The sequence below is a fragment of the Dermacentor variabilis genome, chromosome 3 (assembly GCF_050947875.1).
Source record: "Dermacentor variabilis isolate Ectoservices chromosome 3, ASM5094787v1, whole genome shotgun sequence".
NCBI classification, from domain to species: Eukaryota; Metazoa; Arthropoda; class Arachnida; order Ixodida; family Ixodidae; genus Dermacentor; species Dermacentor variabilis.
In genome coordinates this window covers 61297743-61317500 of record NC_134570.1, presented here as the reverse complement: position 1 = coordinate 61317500, position 19758 = coordinate 61297743, and the positions used below count along the sequence as shown (strand labels likewise).

Genomic DNA, 19758 nt, shown 5'->3' with positions numbered 1-19758 from the left:
GAGCATGAAGTGCCACCAAGCGAAGAACGAGACAGCGTCTCCTAGTCGTGAACTGCCGCTCTCCGGTGTCACCGCCTGGTCGCCAACCGACGAGATGCGTGGATGGCAAGCGAAGGGGTGCTCCAGGACCGCGGCCTTCAAGATCGGCAACAGCATCGCGAGAGCCTGCGCAACGCTGTGGCTAAGCTCCAAACGCCGCCGATGCGTCGAGCAGCGCGAAGAGCTGCTGAACGAAGCGAAGCTGGGACGATCGCGTCGTCTAGGATTGCTGCTTCTTCGCTCGCCAAGAAGCAGCTAGATTCGCCGTGCTGTCAGTAGTGCGAAGCAGAAAAAAGAACTCTGCAAGAAGATCGCGAGGCTGTGTGTGATTTGCGCGTTCGATTAAGCGTGTCACGTGGAGCGACACGAAAGACTATCACATGTCTCGGCGCAAACGAAACGCTTAATGTCGGGCTACTCAAGGTCGACGAAGACTGCAGAGACGCAATTAACGTGCGGTAGCTCTGCAAACTCCAACGCTTTATTAAACGACGTAGTATGGTACATGCTTGTCTTGCCGTTCATTAACATGCATTATTTGCATGACGACACGTCGCTGTAACCGCTTTCGACCGATATTCATTATACTGAGAAACTGGTCACTATACCTCAGGCGGCCAGTCGTACACCTTGATGTTGACATAGCCTCGTTCACACAGGGCAACAACTCGTGTACACTTTTACCGCAACGGCACAAGTGCAGTCGGTGGCCCTGTCGCGCAGGAACGGACACAAATGATAGGGGTGAGGTGGGGGGGGGGGGGGGGGACTTTCACAAAGGACGCTTATGAGTTGGCCAACAGTTGTGAATGCATGTGAGGCATTGAAAAAAAATTGCCGCCCCTTCCAGTCCGTGAAGATGGTCGAACAGCGAAGTTGTGTCAGTTACACCAGGTGGTAAGCTATGCAAGTCAAACTTCGCAAGCAGTCTATATTGTAAGTCTTTTGTTTCACAATTCTTTCACCTCACATTCGCTTTTGCGTGCTTCACTTGGTGATCACGCTTTAGGAGTGCTTTTTTTTTCGGTTCTCCCTGTGTTTCTTTTTTGCGAGTGAGACAGGGCCTACGACGACGAGCCCGTTCACGAGCCAACTATCGCTGACGCTCGAGGTATGCAGCATCTTCCTCAGGGGTAAGCACTATACTCGTGGTCTTCCCATAGTTGTAGCTGGGATGGAATGTGCGGAACCACTAATCCGAAGCTCCGTATATTGGGCGTAAGGCCCACCATTGGATATGCGGGCGCTGCAATCTTTTTTGACGATTGACGTCTTTGTGTTTCTTAATGAGGTTACACACATGTTCGGCTGCGACGGAGAGAACGACGTCACTGATGGTATGCCCGCAGTCCGGCGTTCTCGTTTGCGTTCGATGTCTCCAGTTTGCTCGGTGGCATGGTTAGCAGCATCCGCCCGGCAATGCCGCTTGCAATTCTTCACAATGAAATTTCATCAAAATTAAATGTGTCCATCACGTAAGATAACGAATGGCTCATACCCACTTAAGCAATGGCTCGTACTCCTGTAAATGCCGCCTCCCCATTACGACGACAGAAGTGAAATTCTACGCTGGAATGCTCGCTGTAATGCTCGAATGTAAAGCACAAGAAAGCATACAGGACGACAGAAGGAGACAAAGACACACGTAGCTTTTCTGTCATCCTCCATGCCTTTTTGCGCGTTAGCTCAAGTTATGCCGCACCAATTAGTCGACTAGTCCGCTCCTTTGATCAATACAGGGTTTGCAGAGCACACCCAAGAAAATAATCAATCAATCAATTTGATTAACCTGCCCAGGAACAACTTGGTGATCTTCGAAGTTGTGCACATGACAAATGATATATATATATATATATATATATATATATATATATATATATATATATATATATATTGTTACGTGTAGAAAGACACAGACGAAAGAGGCTATTTACAGGCTATTTACAGGCTATTTACACTGGACTGGAGCCAGAGCGCCAGGCCGACATTCACTCGCGCCAAGGGCACAGACCCACTTCGTCGTCGTTCTCGCGGCGGCTCGTCCCTTGAGCATCGCTCGATGACATCGTAATAATACTTATATATATCAAGGGCATCATAGGGGAAACTACTTGTAGTTCTTAAATGAACTAAAGAGACGATAACTAAATGCAAATGAAAATTAAAGAAACAATTCCCTGACGATTATACGATACCCCCTAATGGGAAATTCGAGTGCAGCTGTACGTGTTTTCATTTCGCGATATATTGGCTGGCACGGACAATCTGTCTTGTGCGACACGTTGCAAAGGGTGCGAAGTGTGGCGCGACTACTCACTAATAGAGGGAGATCGCGAGAGGAACCGCGTGGGTGACGCGTGGGCGGGATTCACAGCATGCGACGCCGCAGACGACCTCCGCTCATGCAGCGCTTTGCTTTCCATACAGACGATGCGCGCTACTCTGGCGCCATTTCATAGCCATCGTCAACGCAAAGTCCCTCGAGCGCGGCCATTGAGGAAAGAAACAAAATAGGAGAGGCCCTGACGTCACGTTTTTGAAGTCGGAATCGCAGCCGTGTTAATGTGCCATCTCCCTCTGCGCCTCCAATCAGCTCGCCGGAGCAGATAGGCGCGAGCTTTGAACTTGCATTACTACGAGCCATCGGAAGTGCGTGCGTCAGAACGAAACTTCTGTAACAGCCTTAGTGAAGCAGACGCAGTCCCGTGCTTTCCCCTGGCACGTTGAATACGACGACGAAGACCTGTGAAGTGGTTACTTGAGTGTCTCTATTGCTAGCCGACACTCACACTCATAGACCCTAAACACAACTTTCAAGCTTAGACATCACACTCAAAAGCAAGCATGTCTCGCGAACAGACTGTGCTGCGAGAAAAACACGGGCCAAAACAAAAAAAAAACGTATCTCACTTTTCAGAGGCCTAGAGCAGCAGCGAGAGCTTCAGGAGCGCGGTTGCTATGGCAACGTTGACGTTTGGGGTACCAGTTCCAGTGCTCCCTTGCGAAAAACAGCACGTGACTTCCGCCACACTTTCTCCAACACGTCCGTGCTGGCCGGGGCTTCTCCTATACTTTCCTTCCTCCATGTACGTGGCACCACGCTTTTCGCCAAAGCCGCCTTTCTCACGCTTTCGCCATATACCTTAAGAAGTTTAAGGGGCTTTAACACACCCTCCTCCGCTTTCCACCTAATGGCTCCGCTGCATCCTCCTCCCCCTACGTTTTCCTCCTCGCGCTCTTTTCGCTTTCGCCGCTTTTTTCGTCCCCGGCTGCGCTCCGCGTTCGCTCTCATCTTTCGCTGTGCTCGTTCGCTCGGTTACGCGGTAGGACGCCGACGCTTGCCGCAGGAACGCGCGCCTACGAGCTACGCTCTGAAAACAACTGGCCGCAGGTGGGATACGAACCCACGTTTTCACATTACACGTGCGATAATCCTACCAACTCAACTAGCACGGCGCCTTTTTCGCGTCCGCTTTATCTACTAGAATTAACCCTGAGAGTGATTAGCCAGCGCCACTACTCACAAACCTTGGCGGTGGATGTGGAACATCCTTTCTACCACATTAGAGAGAACATTGTAGTAGACCCTATCCCCAAGAGCATGCACCCCACCCACAATCAAGAGAGAAGAGCAGCGCGTGCCCGCATGTTGCACAAACGCTGCTTCAGAGACCCAGATACGTGCTACACGGACGCTAGCCCGTATCCCTCGTCGCCACGTTGCGGGCCCAAATACACACTCGCCATTGTCAATCAGGGGAACCTGGTAGCCTCTGCCTCCATCAGCGCCACATGCAGCGCAGCAGCAGAAGCAGCAGCGATCGCTCTCGCACTTCGCGACGCCGAGAGCAAGGGAAGGTCCGCCCGCGTCCTTACGGACTCACAAGCGGCATGTCGTTTATACATGAATGGAACGCTCCCTATACAAGCCATTCAAATCCTGGGTCGCTCACTAGAATGGACCCACGGTATCGTCTGGTGCCCCGGGCACGAAGGCCTGCGGGGAAACGAAGAGGCGGACTGCGCAGCTCGAGGTCTCACTAGCCGAGCGGCAGACCACACCGTTCTTCAGCTCCACGACAGACCGGCGAGCGACCCACGAGTTATTAACGACAGGTCAAGAAATACTACAGGACCAACGTCTCGGAAGAACGCAATACGCTCCCCCGCACAAAGCTCTCAATAAACTCCAGGCAAGGGACTGGCGCCGCCTGCAAACTAACACATACCCACACTTGTCTCGTCTACACGCAATCTCCCCAGACAGTTATACGTCCCGGACATGTCCCTGGCGTAGCAACTACACAGCGACACTCGCGAACATAACACACGAATGTACCGACCGTCCGGGCGACGCAATTTCACCACGAGTCACAACACACACACTCACTACGTGGTCTTGGGAGGCGAGACTCTCCGAATTGGACCTGGGAAGCCAACTGGCGACCCTCGACCAGGCCCGGCGAGCCGCGATCGCAAGTGGAGCCCTGTCAGGGGGAACCACCCAGGAATAAACCGCGCAACAGTTTCTGCAATAATAAAGTTCCTCCTCCTGCCGCATGCAGGAGTCACGAGTACCTGATCTATATGGGTGACGGCAACTGGTCAATAAGCCCGCACATGCTACCTGAAGGCATCAAAGCTGCCGAATTTGAGACCCCCAGTTGTGTAATGAACCAGAAGAAAGGAAACCGACGGGCCCAAGTTTTATTAGTCATATCATAAGAAGCCATCAAACATCGACACCAAGGACAGCATAGGGGAAATTACTTGCAGTTCTTAATTGAAATAAAGAAATGATAAATAAGCGGAAATTAAAGTGGATGAAAAAACAACTGGCCATGGCGAGTGCCTCTAATCCGTTATTATTATTATTATTATTATTATTATTATTATTATTATTATTATTATTATTCAAGGTGTACAATAAAGTGTACATCAAACAGAGTTACCATCGATCGTGTAGTATAATAGTGCCTTGCAATTATAATCAACAAGCTGTAGTACGGACAAGCCGGCTACACGCCAATTGCATGTGTTGCCGAGCGACATTAACAGAATAAGCCTCTCCGTTCCAGACGATATATAAAAGCGTTCTGAATCCATTCAAGCATTCTCTTCTTGATTCGCGAAAGAGCGGGAGGGTGAATTAGACTAAATGCCAAGGGAGACAGCGGTGTGCACCTCTTCCGGCTGGTTGCAACGCACCGCAAGTTCGCCGACACCGCTAATTTCTTCTTTTTTTTTCTGTTTTCTTTTATGCATCGTGGCCTCAGACCAGGAAGTTTAGCTGCAATAACCATTCCAGCGCTCCGAGCGCTAACGTTTCGCCATCTGTGATCCACTAACGCTACTGAAACAATTCCCTCCCGGCCTCCGAGATGGCGGGGCGACGTACTTTGCAGCTTACGCGGCCAGTCGTGTCGTTTACGCGCACAATATCTGTGCCGCAATATAATTCTTACGTGTTTTCACTCAGCAGACCTCCAATTCTGTGACAAACACAGGATAATCGTGGAATGTGCATAAAAAAACTTTGATACATGTTTCCCAATGTGTGTCCAATTCTTACATCCACTGACGGGTAAATGCATACAAACTACAGTAAACTCTCAGTTGTACGAACGTCGGTTTATCGAGTATTTCAGAATAACGAACTTTTTAAAAATCCCCGGCAGTTTTCTAATAGATTCTATGCAAAAATGTTTCACTTAAACGAATTTCGGAACAGTCAATATTTCAATTTAACGAACTCGCTCAGAGGATCAAGGCTTATTTTTACGATCAGAACAGATGCCCGCCCTCATCAAACCGCCGCTCCAGCGGCAATGTAACGTCGGTGGCGCTACAGCGCCCCTGGGGCAAAGCGGCGGCGCGGAAAATAAAAGGCAACGAGGTACGGCCTCCGAGATCGGCCGCACAAAACGAGCAAGCATGTAATCTCGGAGGCAATGAACAAAGTAACATCGCTCACGCTTAGAACGCCGCCAGAGCAAAACGGCGATCTGTCACACCACAAACCACGTGGTGTGTCTTTTTTTCCTACCGGCTAGTCGTGGCATGGTTACAGTGGCTAGAATAGGAGAAGTGTGATGAGCGCGCCTGCTTCGCCGTGACGCTTTGCAGGGAACGGGACAGGTGGCGCTGTAACCCGCTTACACGTCAGGCGCTTGGAGCAGAAGCGTTTCCTAGGCCGCGCCCAGTTGCGTCTCTTTATTCGATTTAGCGTTCATGTTGCTACACAGTCTAAAATAACATGGTACAACGCAAGGATGTGGCAAAATCTTCTGTAGAAGTTTTTAAGCTAGCGAATGCGGCATGCATTTAACGAAATCCAAGTGACGGGCAGTCGCATACTCACGATAATGGCGATTCCGTTCGACCTGGATTTTAAGCAGTGCCTTAAACAAAAGAGTGAGGGCCACAAATACTTTTATTGTCATAACAAGACTAAGTTTCCGACTGACAATATACAAATACAGACGCGAAGCAGTCCCTTTTCGACTGAATGCTCATGTAAGACGACTGAGCTTCAGATGCTTTCTTTTCTCGCGAGATGATGCGCGTTCCTTGTTCAGGGACTTCGTGAAGAAGTGAAGGCGTGTGATGAAAAAAAACTTTATAATCTGGTTCGTAAGGTCGATACCATGGCGTGCACAGCCGACGACGACAGAATTTTTCTGCAGGCAGGAGGTCAGCTCATCCAGACTGTCTTGGTGTAGTTCATTGTAGCTGAACCATGTCGTGAAGGTAATCTCGAGGGCATCCACAAAGGAGAAGAGCTTCTCCGAAGGATAAAGTAGGCCGCCATTGTCACAAAAATCTGTAAGTACAGCGAGATCTCTGTTCGCCTTCTGCGGTGATACGAGAAGCTCACCAAAGCAGTCGCTGCAGCCGCTTTTTACTATAGTCTTCCTGGCAAGATACCCTGCTATGTAAAAGACAAGTCGGGCATCGCTTGTCTTTTCGGGATACACATGATCAGGAATGATCTTCGATTTCTTGAGAACCTCAGAAGCTTCTTCGAGCTTGCCTTTGTCAAGCAGTGAATCCACTTGTTTGGCCTCACTTCCATCGGCTAACAGAGAGGTAAGCGAGCCTCCTGCACAGTTCCCGCTGCTTGGTGCCTTTACCAGATCATAGAAGCTTAGGCAGTTCACTGTGATTAAAAATTGGGTAGCTGTCGGGTGGTCGTTGCACCCTGAAAATTGACGGATAATGCCAAAGAACTTTTCTATACAGTCTTGGCTGAGTCGGCTTGTGAGGACGTACTTGAAACAAAGTTTCTCATTGAGGTACTTTAGAAGGCCCAGAGTAGCATCCAAGGTGACTCTCAGTCCCTCAGCGGTGCTTGCGGAAATGAATCCAAGCTTGGAACTGCCCAAGGAGGCTTCCCATTTGTTTAGGTACTCTTGAAAATCGATGATGTTCTTTTCCTGGGGAGAACCAACTTTAAGCCCTTTTGATGGGATGCGTGCTGTCATGGCCTCAATTAATTTTACCATCATGAGCACAAATGCTTGTGTTGGTGCCGGGTCACTCCAATGCTTCGATATCTCACTCTTGTAGAAGAATAGCCCACGGAGAACTTCAGCACTGAACAGGTGGAATGCGAAGTTTACTTTCATCTTTTCAAAGTTGTTGGGGCGAATGTGCGACATCGTGATTTTAGGCATCACTTTCAATGTTACTGCGCATTTATCTTCATCGTACGCCGCCTTGATGTGCTCCATGTAAATAGCACCATCTGGTGTTTTGTAAGGAGCTTTAATAAAGCCATTCCTGACACATTTCACCAAATGTGGAAAATCAGAAATGAAAAAAAGGCGCCTGCCTATCTCGACGGGATGTGGCACGGATGACTTTATCGAGGATGAGGTCCCAAATATCCCAAACTTGCGCCACATGGATCGATTCCATGAGGCTCCATCAGAGGTGATAAAATCCACCTTGAGGCCTGCTTTCTCTGTAAGCAGCACGGCTTCCATTAAGATTTTCGAAAGCAGTGCAGCCTTCACATTTCCCCTGGAAGCAAAACAACCCAGTACTTGGTGCCATGAACCAGTCAATGGTTGAAACATAATGACCAAACCATGATCACAAGGAATGTGTCGTTCGGTGTCAGGTGTAAACTCTCCCAAGTCCACAAGCCCTTCCACCTTTCCTCCTGTGCCAACATTCAAGCATTCTGACAACTTCATTTCATCAACTATGAGTCCGCCGTGTCGTTTGAATTCATCCATTGATTTTGTTTTCTGGGCAATCCCTGCCAAGACAGCAGAATTAAAGCCGAACCCACTCTTGTACTTGCGTGTGTAAACCTTGAGGCATGATCGACTAGGCAGCAGCAGTATGCCCTCCCGTCTCACGTGCTCATAGAGCCTTGGGCTCTTCATCCTCATTATCATGCATTCTAGTAGCCAATCCGGGTTGTACTTCATACCTTTCGGTGACTTCCGTCGAGCACCCTCAAAACACTGCATGACGGCGAGCCGTTGCTTTGGTGTGAGGGCTTTTAGTCGGCCTTCGAGGACGGTTTCTTCGAGCTCCTCACTCTGCTGCTTCAGTTTCTGGATGGTTTGTTCGTACAATGAAAGCCTAGCCTTCAGCCGTCTGATAGCTTGTGCTTGCATCCGCCTTCTTATTGAAATACGTGCAGCTTGACTCTGGTTGCGCTGTTTCCTTGCAAATCTTTGATTGAGAAGAGCTTTCCTCAAATGTTTGCATGAAATGCATGGCTTGCTTTCATTGGCGGTTCCCTGGCAATTCTTGCTTGAGATTACGGTTCCTGAGACTGCAAATTTCTTATTTCCAACGATGAAAGGAAATTCTTGAAGAGTTCCTGCACCCGCGCACACGCTGAGAACATCTACGTTCCTTAACAAACAGTCAGGATCGTCTGACACACAGTGCGGTATCTGCACCCCCTTCAAGAACACTTCTTGCTTCACTCCATGCTCACCTTGGGTGAACACAACTAACTTCTTTGCGAACAGAATACTCTTGTCCTCAGTGGGCTCACCCACACTGTACGCAATAGTTAGGGGCGAAGCACTAAGCGTGTGTTTTCCCCATGAACACGACGGTAACATCAAGTTGTCAAACGGCGCGCACGATGCATTCTCGAAGTCAACAGTGTCTGTCGTACTCTCAGCACTTACAGGTGTGGTAGCTCCCTTTGCACGTTTCTTCCTGGGTGGCGCATTCTGTTCACTTCTTGTTGGACGCTTTCTCTCCGGTGGCAGCCTCTTTGAACAATAAGCCGGGAGGTTCGGGAACAAAGTAGGAACTGCGCCTGGAAGCAGCACAGGCCTACTTCTCTCGATGCGGACGAGCTCACCGTTCACTTTATGCTCAAAGTGCCTTGACACGTACCGTTCGTCGAAGTGCAACTCGCACACTGCACAGTTTTCTTCAAGCTTTTTGTCAGCGCGAGGAATAGCACGCTGCCATTGTGCGAGCGCACTTGAGTCTTTAGGTGCACCAAACAAGGACAGTTTCTTCTTGCTCGACTTGTAGCCTGTTGTGCAGCCGGGCACAAAACAGTGACTCTGCCTTCTAGGCATGACTGCACAGATGCTAAAGCGGGCGAAACGTACACTTGACACGAAAACTGCACGCACACGACGCTATCGAAGCAGGCGACGTGTTCTGCGCTGTCTGGGCATGACGTGAATGCGGGAGCGAGCGCCCCCACGCGGTTCCCTCTCCGTGGGCTTCAGCGCCTCCCATACGAGCCGCTCGGCGGTCGTCACACTTCCCTATTCTAGCCACTGTAGCATGGTCGTCGTCTCGTTCTTTCGAAGAAGACGAAGAAGAGACGAAGAGGCAACTTCGTAGGGTACATTAGAAAGTTGAGAGACTTTGTGTCTCAACAGCAAGCTGGGCCAGAAGAAGTGTACAAAAACATTGACTCTTTGGACAGTTTTGTTACTTCCTGTGCTTTAAAAGTAAAAGTGCAGAAGAAGATTACAGATTTTTTTTTCTAAGTGAGAAAGGCAGCATTATAACTGTTATGAACCTTGTATTTGTTGATATGTACAAATTCCATTTCACACATTTTTAACGCTATGGGTGCCATGCCTTTTGCTCCATGAATTGCACTTTCAAACTTTTGACTCTGTATGCCATGTCTTATGTTGGTCTAGCGAATATTCAGTTTAGTGAACTTTCAGTTAACTATTTCTTTCGGTCCTTTGAAGTTCACTCAAGTGAGAGTTCACTGTACTGTGTTAGTGTCGTTTTTCAAAGCTGAGTGTACGTTGCTTCGTACTTCTCTTGTATTTGTTTGTCACAAAAACTGCAATCATGTGTCAAACCCTGAATACAATGATATATGTATAGAACACTTTATTTTCACTCGAAATTGATGCCGGTATAGGCACTCTTTAGTGCTTTGTGCACAGACAAAACATCTGTGCAACATCGTAACATCATACATGTTTTTAGTGAACAGACCTTCAATTTCGGGTCAAACACAAAATCTTCACAAAATATGCATAGAAAACCGGTTAGATACAAGTTTCTCAAAGTGTGCCCAACGTTCACATGCAGTGTCGGGTAAATGCTTGCGAACCGGTTCGGAAAGCGAACTTACAACGGTCCGGAAAGCGAAATGTTCGCTTTCCCTCGTGTGAGCGGTCAGAATCGCGCTTCTGTGATCTTATAGCGGTTCGGAAAGCGAACCGTTAAAACATCGCCGTCCCTGGACATTGTCGAATTCCGCCACATTGACAATTTCTGTAAGAGCGGCATTTTGAGCCAACCAGAGACGCCGAAGCAGCCCTGTGGGCCAATCATAGCTGACAAAAGATGGCGATTTCAACAATGCGGCGGAATCAGACAAAATGGGGAGAGGGAGAGAGAGACATTGTTTATTGTATAAAAGATATGAGAGCTCGGCATGAATCAAAGTTCTGACCTGCTACTTAGCATTGGGCGCGATTATGTGACGCGGTCTCCGAGATCATCAATCACGGAGGCCATTTATTCGGACCGAAGCCTCGGACACTCACGCCTCGGCAATTTCGAAGAGTCGCGACCGAGCGACGACGGCCGTACCTCCAAAGCGGCGCCCCACAATTGATGTCGTGCATATTTTACCAATAGGACATAAACGCTAGTGCGCTCTGGTGTGTCTCCCAAATCTATCACAAAGCCGCAGAAGCGCGAGCGGCACAGGTTGACAGGAAAGGTGACTGTTTTTCAAGCAAAGCTTGTATTGGCTCACTCGCGTCGGCGTCGCCGTACAAAAAAAAAAAAAAACCAAGCCGCGCGAAAATAAAAATTGCTTGCAGGTCTGCATTGCGACGTCCCAGACACCTTGCAACACATTGTCCAGCGTTTCCCACTGTCTGACACATCCGCACACCCTACCTCACAAGCTCCAGAAGACGACTCTGAAGAAGGCCGCCAAATAGAAGCACAAGAAGAGTGCCTCAACTCACCGAAGATCTGTACCACAACTGAAACGTGGGAGGCCAAGCTTTCCTCTGATGACCTGCACGACCAACGCAGTCTCGTCGCCCGGGCCAAGGAGGCAGCCCAAGCCAGAGGGTTCTTGGAATGAGGAATCCTCCCACCTAGGGCGAACCGGGTTCTGACTCGGTTTACCGTTTCGGAAAATAAAAGTTTAGTTCTCTCTCTCTTGCCGGACTGCGATTTTGAACAACCGACCTCCGGGTTGCGATACTGCCACGCTAAAGGCTCATTCACACTATAGGCCAGCACGACACCGATTTCGGTCAGCCGACTGTCGGCGACAGAGCTCGGCGACGGTACAGCGTGCCCGGGGTCGTTTAAGATGCATTTAAACGTACGCAACCATTTTCGCGTTCCGCCGCCATCAGCATGCGGCTACCGCGCCCGGCAATCGAACCCGCCACCTCGTTTGTTAGCAGCAGAAATGCCGCAGCCATTCAGACGCCGCACAGCATATGTGCGATAGCCTGCAACCTTGGAAGCAGTTATCAACGAATACGTTACGATGACAGCGGAGACCGTCTTTATATAAAGTCAACCGAGCCATCAAGCCGCATCATCAGCCGGGTACGAACCTGAGTGCTATAGATTGGCTACAACAAAGAAGCAAGCAAAAAGAGCACACTGCCGAATTGTACATAGCTTCTCTGCTCGCCATCGAAGCTGACGGTAGCGTCACTATAGCACCTGTGTGATGTCACGATTGGTACAGATACACGTTCTCGGATAGTTCAGCGAATCGATTAATAAATAGTTGATTAGCATACTAATTAAGCCTCAACTCAAATAACATTTTTTTCTCGCGAATATATTCGCCATGGTTAGAAGCATGGGTGACGTTGATGTAGAACTGTGAGAATTGTAAAAGCAATGAATAAAAAGAATAATAAGCGGCTCTGCGGTACAACCTTCCAAATCTGAGGTTATCAGTAGCTCCGCGTGGAAGTGCAGGCTTATTAGGCGGAATGCGTGGCACGTCAATGGCACTGCAGGGTGTTAAGCAAACAAGCCAACAAGAAGACAACGGGATGAAATGTGCTGCGGATTGCTTTCGGCAAATGAGTCTTTTTTTTTTCTTTCTTTGCACTCCTTACGCACAAGCGTTAACATGAAATTGAATTGACTGATCTACCGAATGGAGAGGCGCATTCATCACAGCAATTCGTGTCGTTCACCGATTGCGGGGACAAACTGGTGTATAGGAGAAGAAAGGCAAGGACCTATCGAGACCGAACAACTTAAATTTAGTTCTCGCTTTCACCTGTGCGCTTGCGGGCTTGTTTGTGAGTGAACGCGTACGTGCTCGTAGTCGAAGTCAGGCCGATACTTGGTGAAAGTGTGTGCGCTAGAGTTATTCAATATGCTGCCCCCCCCCCCCCCACGAGCGCCAGCGAGCCTTCGGCAATCTGAGGCCTTAAGCACACACTTTGCCAAAAGTTTGCGAGGCTACTGTGTGAGTATACCATAGTTGAGCAGTCGCTTGCTCCATATACCGCCGGATTTCCAGCCATACAATATGCTGCATGGTCCTCCGAAGCTTAACAGAGTAAGCGCTCAAGCTCAGGACTTTGGAGCACCGATGTTATTTGACTGATATAGCTTGAACCGTATCTAGCAGCAACGCAGGGCACCCTGCAGAAAAATTTTTAAAAATGTCTTCTGTACGAACCTCAAACCACGAGAGAGAGAGAGAGAGAGAGAGAGAGAGAGAGAGAGAGAGAGAGAGAGATTGCTACTTTCCCGTTAACAATACCGGTGGTTTTGGGACACCGGGAGTTCCATCAAGACCTCAAATACGTAATTCGGCTAAAACACCGGTCAACGCACAGTATATGATCTGCTGTCAAAGGGAACGTACGTACGCTTAGGATTCTCCCATCGACTGAATATATCAGCGAGATATAATATAAAGGACCAAAAAACCAAACCCCTTTGTATATGCGTACGTCCGATGGATCATATCAAGCACTTCTTTCCTATGAAGGTGAAGAAATGTCTCAGTTATAAGAGTTCTGCCGCATATCACTCCTACGAGTTTATACGAGTCACGACACCACGAATTCTAAAGTAACCCCAAATTTTTCAAGGAGCCTGTATATAGGACGCTTTATTACTGATTAGCTGTTTAATTCTAGCAGTGGACCGAACTGTACATGCAGTAGCTTCGAAGCTTTCGACAAATGCTGCAGACACGCCCAGAGAAAAACGAGGCAAACTACCCGTAATGCTTTCAACGGGACCTGTGCTATATTTTTTCCCTCTCTCTTTCACGCACACAAACGCACTCTCTCTCTCTCTCTTTCCCTCTATGCTTGACACGCCGGGTCACTAAATTCACTCTTGATAAGGAAAATGAAAGGAAAGGTGTTTCGCCAGCAGGCGAGTAAGGAACAATAGAACGACGTGCTCGGGCGCCCAGAACAAAACTGCCACGCTCCCGTGTTGCTCCGTGTGGTCCTCGACGAAGCGCGTCCCCGCTTTCCACCAGCTGCGCGCCGCAATTATATACGTTTTCGTCCAAGGTTAGCCTAGGAGGCGGAGAGAAGCGGGAAAATCCAGCAGACGAAAAAGACTATATTGCAGACGACGTCAATGCCGTGGCGTTTGCTCCGCTACACACAGACACGCGGAAGTTTTACATCCTGCATGGGTGACGCCCGCGGCCGATCGAGGTGGAGCGGAGATTATTCTCTTTTGCGTTCCTTCTTCACCAGACGTCGCGCGCGATCAGAAAGCCAGCGCGCAAGGTGCAATCATTGGCGGACTTCGCCGAGGAAATTCCAGTGTTCGAATTTTCTCGCGTTCACTCCGCGTTACCGATCCCTCCAAGAGATGCCAGCCTGAAGACTGGATAAACCTAGTGTATACATATACGTGTTAGGCTTATGGATAATAGAATGTTTCAGATTCTTTTATCCATCCCAACCGGCCACCAGGCTTGCTCAACTGGACTCATATGGACCACATGCACCCAGTGGCGTAGCAACAGGGGGGGCCGGGGGGCCGTGGGCCCCGGGTGCAAGGGGCTAGTGCGGGGGGGGGGAGGGGGGGGTTCGACACGAGACCTATGGGCCCCGGGTGCCAGACGACCTAGCTACGCCACTACATGCACCTCGCATGTGACTGGACGATATTTGTAGATGTGAGGTTCATGTGGAGGTTCTGACACCCAAGCCACGGAGCAATGAATCACTGTGTGTCATTCCTATGTACGTCGCCTCAGACGCGTTGTTCAAGCGACGTGTTTGTTGTTAAAGCTACAGATGGCCCCTGGGTATGAGAATTTGTGCCGGAAGTCCGGAGGCGATTACATATAGGTCCTACACTTCGCCAAAATTTATTTCGTTTCTTCTGAGCGTGTGGCATTGCAAATTTAAAACGCAAGTGTAGTTGCAAGGATTGCGAGAAAAATTACGGTGAGAGAGGTTTTTCCCAAATGATTTACGCCATTGGGGAAAAACTTGAGAGGTCGTCTGAAAACCCACACAAACAAAAAGAAAACGAATTTGGACAGATACAGCTAGCTCTACGTCCCGTCCCCAAGCGTGGGCACATTGAGGATATTCATGGCACGTGCGGGTCGCACGTAGCAGCAAGCTTTGCAGGGAAACGAGCTTTCAAGGCAAGGTATGGTACATCCCTCAGCCATTCAAACGAGGCAGAGGAAAAAGTGAACTATGAAAGCAACGCTTATTTCTCTCTTTCTTTTTTTCTACATGAATACGCCCTGCTCGTAGATTTTACGTGGTTTCATTAGACCTCGAATCCACTCTCGGTAAATACCTATGCACATTTGGTTCACCCTCCAGTACACGCTTACTTTCGGATCGGCGTGTGATCAGTTCAGCCAGTAGTAGATCAGACAACAAAACATGCAGCCACGATCACTGTCAACGTTACTGGTTACGTTGGTTGTCAGAACAAAATAGCGCACTGACTAAAACGTATTATGAGATTTATTAAGCGTATAATACGTATTAAGAAGTGTTAATCGATAAAGAAGAATGAAACAGTCAGTTCTGTTTGTTTAAGAGAAACCGTACAACGAAGATATTTCGTGTCTGTGCACTCCTAGCCAAGTTTACAGTCACCGTTTTGCTTTTACTCCAAAAGAAAAGAAAGACATAGCGACAGCATATAGACGCCGGTTTGGCCCGAAATTTTACTTACAAGCAAAAAGAGAAGCACGAAACCGAAAGCTATATAATGCAGAACATGAACTTCACATCAATTGCTCTTACAAACACAACTTCGCGGTCGCTTCGATTCTCATTCACAAGCGAAAGAGCATCGCATACGACATCACGGGGAATGCGTGCGCTCGTTCTGCATATTCGGTTGCTTGCGCGAACGTTGAAGAGATCGGTTCGATTCACCAAGTACTCGTATATCGATCTCGTCATGTCCAACATGCTGCCAACGACGCCGAACGTAAGTACGTGATCCATAAAAAGCGCCCTTCGTTCGATCGTCTCGCACATGCAGCACGGCTCGTGTGATCGAAGGGCACGCCTATATCAGGAGCAACACTACACCTTACTGGCGGCTACAGGAAATCCGCCAGGCCTGCCAGGCCCGTATGCCGCATCCACGTGAACACCTTCCTTCCCACGATCGCGTCGCAGCAAGCGAAAAAACTGATAGACGCGCTTTTGCCGGTATCGCCTTGCAAAACAGTCGCCACGCATAGCCTGCAGAAACCGTCGGCTCCCGCGCCGGTAGCTTCCATGACCACGAAACGGAACGAGGTACGTTGGTCACGGCAAGGATCGCACGCGATGAAGACGAATCGGTTATGTGTGCGCGTGAACTTGAATTCCGCGGCGTTAAGCAACAACGTATTAGATTAATGCACGCGATCATCAGGTGCGCAAAGAGATAATCACGCCACCGCTAATCTCGCGCGCGATCCACACGCACACACCGAAACGTGCGTACTTTTGACGCGACGCCGGCTCGGCGACCGCGAAGCTGGCACGCCGAGAACGAAATTCGCGCACTTACTTTGCTTTTTGGCAGCTCATATTTTGGGGGTCGTCGGAGGAAGGAGTTATTCGAGTAGTGAAGACTTGGTGAAGGGGGAAAACACACGACCTGCCACCGTAGCTCTCCGTCCAAGTGCGGCGAAGGGAGAAACGAGAGAATCAAGATTTCGCACGGGACAGGAAGTGTTGTTTTATATTTTGTCGACAGGATATGACGTCAAGCAGGAGGAGGGGAGTGATTGCGCATGCGCGCTTGGTTTCCGTAACCGAAACTGTTTCGTCGCTGGCTCGCTCATCTCGCCCGCCTCGACATAGGCGATTTTTTTCCATGCGGCTACGTTCTGTTCATTCTGTTACAATCTACATCAATTTACTTCTCACGTACGGCGGACATCGAGCAATACTAGCGGCGGTGGCGCCATTAATCTGGCAAGGCAGCTCCTGAACGCGGCATTTGCACCAATTAGTGAGCATTGTTTTCCGTGCTATGGCTTTTCCTTTCCTTCTCTTTGTACCTAGCGACTTAGCAGCCGGCAAACTTAAACAGACGCGTTTACTTTGGTCATTTCGAAGAGAGAGTGGGAGAGTTTTATTCAGAGAAAACCACAAACGGTTACAACAGTACGCCGAGCTCAAGTTGGGCGGGATTCAGGTACGAGACTGTGTATAGACTGAAGCGTTTCGCGCCAGGGGCCAGCCTGCAATCTGTTTTGTGCGAATATTTCGGCAATCACGCGCCAACTAGCTCAATAAGAATTTTTTATATAATTTTTTTTATATAAATGCGAGAATCGAGGAAAGAAATCTCAGTGCTGACATGTTTCCAAGGCATTTATACCTAAGCGTCTAACAAATTACATTTCTTTATGTATTGCGAGTGTCGGCGTTACTCGAGCCTGCTCGCATCAGGTATACTGCTCGGAAGCGTCAGTAATTCTTACCTTTTAAGAATGCCATCCACCCATATCGCGAAGTGTCCTGTATAATCCTCTCCACAACTGAAGCTGTACCACCCTTATAGCAAATACTTAAACCCCCATACCAATGTCCAGCGCGAAAATTCTTGTGGAGTTTTCACCTCTACCCCTCACCCCCCAATCCCCACCCCCCTCCCTCCGCCCGTTGCCCAGAATGAAAGCTTGCCAACCCCAATGGCCGCAGCCATTTTGGGAGCTTCCAAGAAAGGTCAAGGGAAACGCAGTTCATAGAAATGATGATTTTATTTTTTGACGACTATACACGAAAGAATGGCCACTACAGGTACCAAACCAAATTTTTGCACATGAAACACCTGCACACCTATAGGAGGCTCATATCTATGCTGGCACAGTAAAGAAGCCGTGAATGAAATTGCAAGCAAAACAGGTTTGACGAAATCCAGTATGGTCACAGCAAAATAAGGATGGGGCAGCGCATATCCATTAAATTTTCATTACCAGGATGAGAGGTGTTTTCTATGAGCTTAGGGAAGAAATACTTTCAATGCAAAATTTTATGGGCAATGAGTATCGAAACAACGTCGCTGGAAATCTTAGCAGCAGCGACGCTGCCCGCAAATGATAAAAACGCTCGAAAAGCTTCAGTGGTCTATGCTGTGCTGTTTAAACCAACCATTAACTTTTGCCCACCGACAAGCAACCAACAAACTAAACTGACAAAAGATAACTGCAATAAACCTCGCAGTTTGCCTCGGTAGTTTGGCTAGTTATGGAGGCAGTTTTCCTCAGGTAAACGGAGGCACGGTGTTTTGCAATCGCAACTGATCCCTGTGATCGCACCAAAAATCGCATTGATTGTGCCAGAAAATATAAAGTAGACCACACCACTTTTGAGCTGACGATTGTGTCTTATCTTATGGTACAAAAAAAAAATGATGAAAGCTGGCCACGTCTGCTGACTTTCCATAGGAAGCAGGGAACGGGGACAAGCAAAGGAGAAAAGTACAATAATACGGCGCGCTTTTCTGGCGGCCAACAAGGCGTAAAGACTTGCACAGAAGAAGAAAAACGATTGGTGAGCTAGGACAACAAGAACTTCTTTCTTTTTTTTTAAATCTTAAAGGAGCGAAAAAACAGCCCCGACGACCCCTTCCCCAATCCCTCCCTCCCTCCCTCCCTCCCCGAGATATAAAAATACTCCTCGTCGATCTTTGACACAGCTGCAGTTTACAGATGTGCCTATGTCGCGATAACTCCCTCCCCCGACCCCGCACACCCCACACCACGGCATATTTTTATAAAAAAAGAAAAAAGCAACCAACAGGACCGAAAGCAGCAGTAAAGATTGTTTCCTTTAAGACAGCGGATACGCCACAATGACACACACTCCGGTTCAAGCCACCTTCCCGAAATGATAAACAATGCGTTCTAACGCTGTTACAGATGCTTCACCTTTTTCCTTTCCGTTTTCTTGTGCGGGAGAAGAAGAGAAAAATCTTGCAAAATGGGAAGGGGGTGCCTGAGTGGGAAAACATGAGGTTGGGGGGGGCAATGAAAAATGTTTGGGGTCCGAATGCTGGAAAGCTGAGAATCTGTCAGTCATCAAAGGAGACTTGATTGATTCTTGTTGTCCAAACTGTACAAGGTCCTCTCTCACTTGTTGCTCACTTCTCTGCAACAAGACAAGAAAAAATAACAATGCAAGGTAAGGGCGCTGCCACACCCGCAATATTTCATATTATGAATGATGGTGGACTTTTACGATACAACCCTGGATCTGGCCTAAAGAGGGATGCCGTAATGGAGCGCGCCAAATCTATACCAATAAAGGGACACTGGAGAGGAACACTTAATCACTGTACAGACAGATAATGTTTCAAAACTCTATTTTCATTAAGTGTTGAAGGGTTCTTATTAGATAAGAAAATGAATCCCAAAGTTCTACTTCTTGAATTTCGTGCAAGAACCACAGCACTGGTACGTTAGTGTGATGTCGTAGATTTCAGAAGTTATTTTCTTCTATCGGGGCTGTTGTGGTGTAGGAAGAGTTCTCAAAAGTCTCGAACTGCAGCTTTTGGCTCCTTCAGAAAACAATGTAGTCTCCCTTCAGCGATGAAGAAGTAACTAGGCCTGAGCACAGGCTAACAACATCTATGATGCCGTAATGAGCTGGTGCAAAAAAGCTGGCAGTGCCACTTTCTTTCTTTTTCTTTTATTAATTTAAATCTTTCCTGGCTTGTAAAACCTCCTTTAAAGGAAATAAGTGGCTTTTTTTGTCGTTTTATAAAAGGGTAATTTACCAACATGGTGAAACA

General features: G+C 48.3%; 2 protein-coding genes across 8 annotated transcripts in view; both read right to left on the bottom strand.

Moving 5' to 3' along the window:
* The window catches only part of Pgd (phosphogluconate dehydrogenase), a 70279-nt gene extending 53597 nt beyond the window's left edge, over positions 1–16682 (bottom strand). The window contains exon 1 of the mRNA XM_075685345.1: positions 16525–16682. Within this exon, the coding sequence (XP_075541460.1) occupies positions 16525–16544 (20 nt within the window). The 5' untranslated portion in view covers positions 16545–16682. The remainder of the gene's footprint in view (positions 1–16524) is intronic.
* Positions 16683–17706: 1024 nt separating this feature from the next.
* Positions 17707–19758, bottom strand: part of Mi-2 (chromodomain-helicase-DNA-binding protein Mi-2 homolog) — a 76860-nt gene continuing 74808 nt past the window's right edge. For all 7 annotated transcript variants that reach the window (XM_075685335.1, XM_075685337.1, XM_075685338.1 and 4 more), the window contains one exon: positions 17707–19115. Coding sequence is in view for 1 of the 7 variants with exons in the window: in XM_075685341.1 (XP_075541456.1) it covers positions 19108–19115 (8 nt within the window). In the remaining 6 variants the exon portion in view is untranslated. The remainder of the gene's footprint in view (positions 19116–19758) is intronic.